We start from the raw sequence: 12,140 nt of genomic DNA, 5'->3' as shown, positions 1-12,140 counted from the left end.
GGATACATATATCAGATAAAACTATCTGTGCGGGCGGGTGAATGATTAGTATTAAGCCGCGGATTCGGGTGCCATTTCAGGTGTGCCATTCCGCGCATCTCTATTGTCTACAGCAGTGTTTCCCAACCCTGTTCCTGGAGGCACACCAACAGTACATATTTTGGATGTCTCCCTTTTCTGACCCATTAACTTCAGGTGTTGGAGTCTCTTCTGATGTTATGATCAGTTGATTCAGGTGTGTTTGATTAGGGAGAGGTTGAAAATGTGGACTGTTGGTGTGCCTTCAGGAACAGGGTTGGAAACACTGGTCTACAGAACAAACCATCATTATACAATGATTTGCCTAATTATTCCAACCTGCCTAATTACCCTAGTTAAGCCTTTAAATGTCACTTTAAGCTGAATACTAGTATCCTGAAAAATATATATTAAAATATTATTAAACAGAAATAATTCTAACTTCAACTATATACATATACACGCACAGTCAAGGCCAAAATTACTCGTACCCCAGGTAAATTTTGACTTAATGTTTTTCATTAAAATGTAAATAAAAGCTTAGAAATATATTTTCTACAATGTACATCATAAATTTTATGAAATACAACCGAGATATTTTAAGACTAGATTTAATCAAGTGATTTTTACTAGATGTCATATTGGACATACAAGAATGACTTATGGTTTTTTTGCTCGAAGGTGAAAACCCTACTCAATGTTTGTACTGCCCAATTCCTCTCACAGTAAAACACATTCTACTGGACTGTCCTGCTTTGAAACAAACTCTCTTATAGACATGTTTAACACAGTGACACCAGGAAAAAATGTCGAATTTTTATCATGTATTAATGCTAAAAATATTTATTTTTAGTTTTTAAGTATATATTTATTATTGAAATGTTCTGTGGCGCAGTAGGTAGTGCTGTCGCCTCACAGCAAGAAGGTCGCTGGTTCGAGCCTGGGCTGGGTCAGTTGGCATATTTGTGTGGAGTTTACATGTTATTCCTGTGTTGGCGTGGGTTTCCTCCGGGTGCTCTGTGTACCAGTCCAAAGACGAGGTACAGGTGAATTGGGAAAGCTAAATTGTCCGTAGTGTATGTGTGTGAATGAGAGTGTGTGAGTGTTATTAGTGATGGGTTGCAGCTTGAAGGGCATCCGCTGCATAAAACAAATGCTGGATAAGCTGGCGGTTCATTCCGCTGTGGCGACCCTAGATTAATAAAGGGACTAACCTGAAAAGAAAATTAATGAAATGTTCTTGCCATGAAAATAGCCTTGGTTGCTGACATGCCATCAAATAAAAAATACATTACATTACACTTTGGAGAAGCCTGTGTCATTTTCAGTCAAAAAATACATTATTAATATAAAATATAAAAATATAAAAACATTAAAAATATTATAAGGGTATGTATAATTTTGGAATTGAGTGTATATATATATGTGTATATACACACACACACACACACACACAGTGCTCAGTATAAATGAGGACACCCCATTTTGAAAAAAGAATATTTTTAACCATTTCTCAGTGAATATGGGTGATATATTTTGTGCATTTGAACAAATCAGATTTATTAAACGGATATATTTATTAAAATAATATCTTTGTCACTGAATATCTTTAGAAATAGAAAGATAATACATTTAATTTAAAGCAAAATATTGGGAAAATTATACATGTATTATTTTATATTAATATTATAAAAGTACTTACAATTATTGATGAGAGCAGAGTTCCACTAAATGCTAAGAATTTATATCTGATTTCAAAAAGAGATTCATTTTCTATTTTTCCTCCTAAGGACATCTTGTTTTGTTTCTGTTTGTTTTTGTTTCTTTAAGAGATAAAATATATTTTTCAAGCCTTTCTGGTGTTGAACATTTATTTGTATCTGAAGGAGGAGTCTTGAAGACCAGCAGGGTGTGAAGCAGATCAGTATGACTGAAGCGCTGAGCAGAGACGACATCCATGTGGCATTTATATGCACAGAAAACACCAGCCATGAAGAGAACATCAGGTGACACACACACACACACACACACACACACACACACACAAAATATCCATAATCATCGCTCACATGGTTGTTTGAACGTGTCTCTCTCTCTCTCTCTCTCTCAGGCAGTTTCTGGAGGCAGGAAAGCATGTGTGTGTGGAGTATCCCATGACCCTCAGCCACACCACTGCTGTGGATCTGTGGAATCTGGCTCAACAGAAGGGTGAGACAAAGATCAACATTAAGCTTTCAAATCATAGTGAAACTAGTGAAATTCATTCCTTTCCCTCGGCTAAGTCCCTTTGTTCATCATGGGTCGGCACAGCGGAATGAACCGGCAACTTATCCAGCATATGTTTTACACAGCAAATGCCCTTCCATCTGCAACCCAGTACTGGAAAACATCCATACATACTTATTTACACACATACACTACAGCCAATAGCGCATGTCTTTGGACTGAGGCAACCAGAGCACCCGGAAGAAACCCACGCCAACACGGGGAGAACATGCAAACTCCATACAGAAATGCCAACTGTCCCAGCTGAGAATTGAACCAGCAACCTTCTTGCTGTGAGGCAATAGTGCTATTATTCATTTATTTTATTTTCGGCTTAGCCCCTTTATTATTCTGGGGTTGCCACAGCGGAATGAACCGCCAACTTCTCCAGCATGTTTTTACACAGCGGATGCCCTTCCAGCTGCAACCCATCTCCGGGAAACACACACACACACACTCATTCACACTCGTACACTACGGACAATTTAGCCTACCCAATTCACCTGAACCGCATGTGTTTTGACTGTGGGGGAAACCTGAGCACCCACGCGAACGCAGGGAGAACATGCAAACTCCACACAGAAACGCCAACTGACCCAGCCGAGGCTCGAATCAGCGACCTTCTTGCTGTGAGGCGACAGCGCTACCTTCTGCGCCACTGTGTCGCCTCGTGTATTATTTATATTCATATTATGAAGTGGCTAAAAAAATATGGTGAACTGAATGTTTTATCTTCTGTATTGAATCCTCAGGTCTGGTGCTTCACGAGGAACACATCGAGCTCTTCACTCCTGACTTCAAACAGCTGAAAAAAGACATATCTGGAAAAACACTGGAGGAAGGAAAGCTGCACTTCACTGGTAATGACAGTATAATGATGCAGAGTTCATCATCTTCTTGCTTTTATTTTAATTTTTTTTTGTAAAGATTGTATGCAAGAAATAGAAGCCATTTCTAAAATTTTCAGGTGTTGGTTAGGACAAAAAGATGACTTAAATCAGGCTTTAGGCTCAATCGTCAGACTCGCTCCTGTTGGTCGTCAATCTGGCAACCTGCGCTTGCTTTTGTTTTGATCCAGGAATGCAATACCTAGTTCAACCGCTGTGTGTCAAACTTGCATACTGCACCTTTAATTGATCTAGAACTGCACCAACATTCTACACCACTCTCACCCCTGCCTGAATTAATAAAATCATATAAAATATTATGACTCTTATTACTCTTTTCTTCATATATGTTAAGCTGCTTTGAGACAAACTACATTGTAAAAAATATATATATATATATATATATATATATAAAAATAAAGAAAAATTGCATTGAATTACACTAGAAGCATTTTCACTAAGATATTTGTTACAATATTGAAGAAGCTGCTACAGTTGAAGTCAGAATTATTAGCCTTCCTGTATATTTTTATCTCCAATTTCACATTTCTAATCATAATAGTTTTAATAACTCATTTCTAATTACTGATTTATTTTATCTTTGCTATGATGACAGTAAATAATATTTGACTAAATATTTTTCAGGACGCTAGTATTCAGCTTAAAGTGACATTTAAAGCGTAAACTAATTAGGTTAATTAGTGAAGTCATTGTGTAATGATGGTTTGTTCTGTTGACAATCAAAACAAATATCGCCTTTGGGGGCTATCAATTTTGACCTTAAAAAAAATCAAAAACTGCTTTTATTCTAGCCAAAATAACACAAAAAAAACTTTCACCAGAAGAAAAAATATTTAGGAAATACTGTGAAAAATTTCTTGCTCTGTTAAACCTCATTAAGGAAATATTTGGAAAAAAACTCACAGGAGGGCTAATTATTTTGACTTCAACTATCTTCATTCTGGCTTTAAGTAATGTTGTTTTTCTCTGTCAGGTGGTCCTCTAAAGGCAAACTTTGGCTTCCCGTCTTTCAGTGGTATCGCCAGACTGACATGGTTGGTGGATCTGTTTGGAGAGCTCACAGTTACTTCAGTAGATCTGGTGGAAGAGAAAGAGAACAAGTACATGAAGATGACGGCACACTTACTGACTCAACAGCACAAGTGAGTCTACTGTACTGCAATATTGTGAAGTATTGTTATTTTTTTAAATGCTAATGCTTTCTATTTAAAATAGCCATTTTCTATTTGATTATGCTTTAAATTGAATTTATTACAGTGATGCAAAAGTTGAATATTACGTTTAGAAATGTGTTGAAAGAACCTTCTCACCGTTAAACAAAAATTGGGGAAAACATATACAAGAGGGCTAATAATTCTGACCTCAACTGTAGTTTAAATGTATCTTTAGTTTAAGGTGTGTATTGTGAAATTTGTTGTGTACTTTTGTGAAGAGGCAACAAACACATGATAAATTGCTGAATATGAGCATTTAACACACATTTGTGCATCATGTCATATCACTCAACTCTTACTGTCATTTTTCTGAAGTGAAAGGAGGCTAATAAACTTCAAAACTCTGCTGTTTGTGCAGAGGTTGATATTAATTCCTGCCAGATCAGAGATCATTAATATTCCATAACCTTCCAAATATGGTCAAAACTGAGCTTTTCACTTTAGATTTACATAGGTTGCAAAAGTCCACATGAACAAGAAGCTTCAACTGTTTATTTTTTCATATTGTGATGCAGTTCCTAGAGAAATGAAATATTAATTGAGAAAAAAGTGGGCGTGGCTTGTTTTTTCTACTGTGTGCTGATTGGATGTAGCAAAGTAGGCATTTCGTTCAGAAAGATCGGGAAAGGGGTTTGGGGAGTTATTACAACCTAACAGACTCACATTTTCTGTTTTTTGTCAAATTTGACAATTGAGTGAAGTGTGTTAGCCTCGCCCAATACCTCAGAGAGAATCTCAGAACTTAAAACAAACAGGAAGTGCATTTTCAGATTTCAATTAAAGATTATAAGGGCAAACTATTTTTTATTTCTTAATGACATGCACATATGAATTGTTCACCCCAAAACTAGCAATGTGAGCTAACTAAATATTGCTAGTTTTTATTTCCTTTGTACTTTAAACTGTTTTTGTAAAATTTGACCTTAGCCACTAGGGATGCACCGATACTATTTTGTTTGGAACCGATCCAATCCAGATACCAAAATTCTGAGTATTGACCGATATAGATCCAGTCGCGATACGGTGTTGATTATTTTGTTTTTGTTTTTCTAAGCATAACAGTTTCTATAGTTCTGGTGCTAAACTTGAATAATATTTCTTCTTTAGTAGTAAAAATAACAGACCTACAGTATAGGCCTGCGGTATATGACAGGCGGCACAATCTAGCTAAAAACATGATTCTTGCTGCAAACTAGGCTGCCTTATTTGAGCATTCATTATGGCATTGATATGTTGTGGTCCAGCTTGTTTTCTTTTTTTGAATATTAAGGTTTTTTTTTCAAATCTGCAATAGGCCACCACTACTGACACTAATTGTTGGTAAAATAACCAGCCTTTTAGCAAAGCCTGATATATTTTCCTGCAGGTTAGACGCAGACTAAACTGTCTGAAGCCAGTTTTACTTAATAAACATTCCCTTTTCTGTTAATGACAATCCATATCGGGCCCGTCAGTTTCACTTTTATTAATTGAATCAACTACTTTGTCCACAATGAGCCAGGCTTTACAAACTATTCGCAGCACTGAAAGTATTCCCCTCGGAAAAATAAACTCAGTCGGAAGGATGAGAGAACAGAAACTCATTGTGAATAATCTTACGGAGCGGCGCACATCGCGTCTGCGCAGCCGGTGCGTGAATGAATCGCTTGATGCATCACTGAGATGCAGCGCGCAGCTCTCCTGTATCTGCGGACACTTTCTAAACTTTCTTAGCAGCACAAATGGAAGAAATAAGTGCGTTGAGGATCTGTCCAATGTATTATTGAGCCTTTTTTTTTTTTACAAATGTCCAATTTTTGCTTTTTTCTTTTTGAACACTTTTGTAAACATTTAACCCCGACACCCCCCGCCCATCCCACCCATACATTAAACATAACCACTTTTCTTGTAAAACGTATAACAGAAGGAGTAATAGAAAAAAAATTATAATAATTAAATAAAATATTAACAATAAAACAAAAATAATGATTTGATTTGATTTATTTATTTTCGAACAAAGTATCATACATAAAATATCATTAACAAAAGAATACATTTCAACATGGTGGAAAATGGAGTGGGATGAAGCACACGCTTATTATTTTCCCACCCCATTACCACATACATCATTCGTCTATTACTTAAACTTATTTCTTCCTTTACTTATCTCTTCCTTTCACATGAACACATTCTATCCTTTTGGCATATCTGACAAACTATATGTTTGGTTCCATTTTGTACCCGTATACCTTGTAACATAAACCCAGAGAAAAAAACAAAACAAAAAAAAACCTAGTACTGCAAATAGCCATTAATGAAATTTCATCATACCTTTCTCTTTTTATACCTTTTCAATCACCTTCATCGTTATACTCCTTTAATAATATATATTTATACAACTTTTTAAATTGATTATTATCCTGACATTGTTTAAGAGTCAGATCTAGACTGTTCCATAGTTTTACACCACAGACAGACATACACAAACTTTTTAAAGTTGCTCTTGTTTTCAACCTCCTAAAATTGAGTTCTTCTCTCAGATTATATCCCCCTCGTCGTTCTTCGAAAAACGTTTGTATGCATTTTGGAAGTAGTTTATTCCTAGCTTTAAACATAAATTGTGCTGTTTCAAATTTAACCAAATCATTAAACTTAAGTATCTTTAATTTAAAAAATAAAGGATTTGTATGCTCCAAATACCCCACATTTTCTATCAGTCTAATTGCTTTTTTCTGAATTGTACATATGGATCGTAAATTAGATTTATATGTATTCCCCCATATTTAAACACAATAACTCATATATGGCAACATAAGTGTGTTATATAATATATACATTGATTTATTGTCCAGGATAAATCTAGCTTTATACACTATTGCTATAATTTGATAATAGTACAATTTGAGATAAATATATAAATCCTTTCAAATAAATAAATAAAACAAATACATTAGCTTGTTACATCAATAATAATGTGCTACCTACTTCTTGGTTATTATAGCTTTAGTTGTGCTGGGGTTGAACCGATGCATCTAGTTTAGGGCATGACAGTTCCAGGGAAAAAAATGCTAGACAAAAAAATAATAAAAATAATTCCGACCATAAAATTTATTGAGCCTTTTTTTAAGTTAAAATGTCTGGTAGGCCTACTTTGTGTGTGAAGAGCAGGTAATAACTCTCTCTACTCCAGTGTTGCGAATGCGATCTGCAGATCTATATAACAGACACGCAACATGATTTAGAAACAGCAATGAACTCTTTGTTGCAGGTCAAAATGAACCCATTTAATGCAAAACTAAATGCATTTCCTTTATGGATTATTTATATTAACAGGAATAATAGTGTTGGAGAGAGTTTTTCGTGTTGTCATGAACGCGACACGCAGTTTGAATTGTGAATGAATGGAGAATGATTGACAGGCGCATCGACGGGAAGCGTTGAATAAACATGAATTTAACCACGTGAATATTCATCTGTGCTTCACATTAAACTGTAGAATGGTGTCAGAACATAGTATATAGTAGGCCTACATGACAACTTTTTAGTGCCTTATGATAGGCTACCTTCGTGGCTTTTGTTGGCTTATACGTTACACAGTATAGCGCATGCGCAAGATCGGATTTGGATCTGTACCAGCTGACTGATACCTGATCCAGCAAAAATATGTGGTATCAAACCGATATCCGATCCAAGTATCGGGATCGGTGCATCCCTATTAGCCACATACTATGTAGATATCAGTAAACATCTATACAACGTTTTTATGTTTTACCTTTTAATGATAATCTGTAACTAAAAAACCATAAGTTGCTCAAAGCTGCTTCTGCCGCAGGCCTCTGACGTGGATTGAAGAACGGGGTCCGGGTCTGGGCAGAGCCAAACATGTGGAGTTTCGCTTCCAGGACGTGACGATCACAGAGCTTCCAGCAGGTCAGCGTGAGCCGGTAGGACTCTTCATGCAGGATCTGCTGCTGTTCAGCCGGAAACTGCTGGGGGAAGTTTCAGCTGCAGAGCTCCAGGCGGAGAGAAACAGGATCTTACACTGTCTGGAACTGGCAGAGCGCATTCAGCAGATCACAGAAAACACTCATGCCTGAACATTCATTAACACACACTACCAGACAGTAACTCTGTTGTGGCATATATAGCCTGTGTAGAGACAGACAACTGGAGTGCTAAATCAAATTAAAATCATTACATATATAGGTTTTTTTTTGCTTTTGTTGATTTGACTGTTTAATAATAATGACAATGTTTAAACGGGGTCATGATAGTAATTAATGATTACTATATTTAAAGTTAAAGTTATGAAGCTAAAACCATTACTGGAAATAAAAAACTTTTAGTGGTACTAAAGTAAATAAGAAGAGATAGAACACTTTTATTTATGCTGAGCAAGAAATTATACTAAAATATCTAATATACTAAAGCACTAAAATATCTATCATCAAAAAAAAAAAACTAAAATTAAGATGAAATACTTAAAAATAAAAATGACTACATTCATTCTTTTATATACACTACCTGACAAAAGACTTGTCGCTTTTCCAAGTTTTAGGAACAACAATAACTTGACTTCTAGTTGATCATTTGGTATTAAAAGTGGTTTATATGAAAGGCAAAGGCCTCTAGATTATGCTTATTTTACCAAAATAAAATATGATCATGCCTTGATTTTTAATGATTTAATTAGGACAGTAAGGTCTGACTGCTTAGATAAAAGTCTTGTCACTTAACAGAAATAATGTCCAGTATAGAATATAAAGTCATGCTGCAGTGGAAACAGAATTAATATTGTGTATGACTCCCATGAGCTTGGAGGACTGCATCCATACATCTCTGCAATGACTCAAATAACTGATTAATAAAGTCATCTGGAATGGCAAAGAGAGCGTTCTTGCAGGACTCCCAGAGTTCATCAAGAATCTTTGAATTTATCTTCAATGTCTCCTCCATCTTACCCCAGACATGCTCAATAATGTTCATATCTGGTGACTGGGCTGGCCAGTCCTTGAGCACCTTGACCTTCTTTGCTTTCAGGAACTTTGATGTGGAGGCTGAAGTATGAGAAGGAGCGCTATCCTGCTGAAGAATTTGCCCTCTCCTGTGGTTTGTAATGTTATGGGCAGCACAAATGTCTTGATTCCTGTCGCCATCCACTCTGCTGATCTCTCACACGCCCCCATACTAAATGTAACCCCAAACCATGATTTTTTTGCTTTACCAAACTTGACTGATATATACGAGAATCTTGGGTCCATGCGGGTTCCAATAGGTCTTCTGCAGTATTTGTGATGATTGGGATGCAGATCAACAGATGATTCATCAGAAAAATCTACCTTCTGCCACTTTTCCAAATGATAAACTAGAAGTCAGGTTATTATTTTTTGCTCTTACAACTGAGACTTTTGTCAGGTAGTGTAAAGTCAATCCCAAAATTATTTATACCCCTGGCAAATTCTGACCTAAAGTTACTTTTATTCAACCAGAAATTTTATTTATTTTTTTGACCGGAAATGACTCTCTCACTCTAGGGTTGAGTTGGGAAATGTCCTCGAGCCGGGATTCGAACTCGTGATGCCCTGAAGTGCTACTGCACCATGTGTCAGCACGCTAACCACTAGGCTTTTATTTACCTTTGAACAAAAAGTGGCTGTCAGAATTTGCCAGGGGTATGAATAATGTCAGGCTTGACTGTATATAAAGTGATGAATGTAGTTGAATGCTTGACTGTCCTTTCAACAGACGTTTGTTTGTAAACACAGTTAATGTAGAGCTTTTTGTGCCCTTTTCAGATTCTTTTTTTTTTTTTTTGATCATGCAAATATAAGTAACAACCTTATTGACGTAAAGATAAGTCTTTGATAAGGAAATTCAGCTCATAATATGGTGTTTATATGCAGCCACTGCACATTCCTGAGTATTGTCAACTCAAAACCTTAGTTCTATATTAACAGTGCATGGCTAATTTATAGTTTAACAGAAAGGGAAGAGTCGTGTAGGTGTTTAGTATATGACTTAAGCTGCGGTCACACCAGAATTTGTGCTGGCGAAATTCTGTCGTACGGCACTGAAAGGGGGCGGGATATAATAATGTGATTATAGATTGAAGAAGCCTGTGATTGCTCCATATTTTACATTTCTGTACAGAGAGCTCACGTTTTGATCTTACGAGATGCAATTGCACAGGTCAGAGTTCACCAAGTTTGAACATTTGAACACAGTGAAACACGTCAGCTGCATTCGCATGCGTATGACTGGAAGTCTATAGGGCGAAATGTGCAGTGCAACCGCGGCTTAATAGTCATAGGTTATAGCAAAACACCTGCACCAAGATTCACATAAAAGTTTCAGACAAATTCAGTGATTTCCAGTGATTCAATGATACAGTTCTGTATTGCTGGTTTGTTTGCTCTGAACTATGTTTTATTTATATATTTTGTAGTTCTATGATGAGCTAAAAAAGCATTCATTCATGCTTTGAGCAACATAGGTTTCTCATCACTGATGTTGTGTAAATGTGTGTATCAATCATCTTTTTCTGTTTCTTTATGAGGTCAATGAGGAGATTTCTGGGAAAGCACTGAATGAGCAAACGAATGTGATGCACATCGAGAAAGCTACCTTTTTACCTTTGTCTTCATATTTCTGTTACTACGTTCATGAATTGTTTGCTTTATTGGTTTATTTGTTTAGCTGAAAATAAATGAACAGCATGTGCTTCAAATGAAAACTTAACTTCTTTGCTTTTGACTACTGCAGAGAATCGATTTGTTAACAGTAACAAGTTACAGTAAGCTACTGTTATTCAGAAATCAATATACTAACAAGAAAGAAAATGAGCAAGAGAATTGTTACAGCTTTTTACCAACCTTGTCCTTTGTTAGTTCAATGAAAAATACTGACAGATACAATTTTTTAATTGTAATAATACAATATTAGATGTTGAAACTAATGTGAACTAACAATGAAAAATACTTTAAACCATTTATTAATGTTTATTAAATTAAAGTACTTTACCAATTAAATTGTTCTTTATTGTATTTTTGTATTGTGATTATTTAAAGCACATCCACTCCATCTTATTACCAATTTATTTATCTACACTGCATTCAGAAAGTATTCATAGCGCTTCACTTTTTACACATTTTTATGTTACAGCCTTATTCCAAAATGGATTAAATTCATTTATTTTTTCAAAATTCTACACACAATATCCCATAATGACAATGTGAAAAGAGAGTTTTTGAAATTGTTGCAAATTTATTAAAAATAAAAACCTGAAAAATCTTTTTTTTTTTTTTTTTTTTACTTTTTAAATTATTTCCCAAATGATGTAAAACAGAGTAAGGAAATTTTCACAGTATGTCTGAAAATATTTTTTCTTCTGGAGAAAGTCTTATTTGTTTTATTTTGGCTAGAATAAAAGCAACTTTCAATTTTTTAAACACCATTTTAAAGAAAAAAATTATTAGCCCCTTTAAGCTGATTTTTTTTCCGATTGTCTACAGAACAAACCATCGTTATACAATAACTTGCCTAATTACCCTAACCTGCCTAGTTAACCTAATTAGATTAGATTAGATTCAATTTATTGTCATCACACATGTACAAGTACAAGGCAACGAAATGCAGGGCAACGAAATGCAGGTTAATGAACCTAGTTAAGCCTTTAAACGTCACTTTATGCTGTATTGAAGTGTCTTCAAAAATATTTAGTAAAACATTCTTTACTGTCATCATGGCAAAGATAAAA

At 35.4% G+C, this 12,140-nt stretch overlaps 1 protein-coding gene across 1 annotated transcript in view; it reads left to right on the top strand.

Annotated features, from left to right (window-relative positions):
- The window catches only part of blvra (biliverdin reductase A), a 19,666-nt gene extending 8,319 nt beyond the window's left edge, over positions 1-11,347 (top strand). Inside the window, exons 3-7 of the mRNA XM_056481668.1 lie at positions 1,905-2,024; positions 2,129-2,226; positions 3,036-3,143; positions 4,165-4,333; positions 8,217-11,347. Of these exons, the coding sequence (XP_056337643.1) occupies positions 1,905-2,024; positions 2,129-2,226; positions 3,036-3,143; positions 4,165-4,333; positions 8,217-8,481 (760 nt within the window). The 3' untranslated portion in view covers positions 8,482-11,347. The remainder of the gene's footprint in view (positions 1-1,904; positions 2,025-2,128; positions 2,227-3,035; positions 3,144-4,164; positions 4,334-8,216) is intronic.
- The last annotated feature ends 793 nt before the right edge of the window (positions 11,348-12,140 follow it).

This window comes from Danio aesculapii, chromosome 2 (assembly GCF_903798145.1).
Source record: "Danio aesculapii chromosome 2, fDanAes4.1, whole genome shotgun sequence".
Taxonomy (NCBI): Eukaryota; Metazoa; Chordata; class Actinopteri; order Cypriniformes; family Danionidae; genus Danio; species Danio aesculapii.
The sequence above is the reverse complement of the archived record's forward strand: the minus strand, read 5'-3'. Positions and strand labels throughout refer to the sequence as shown.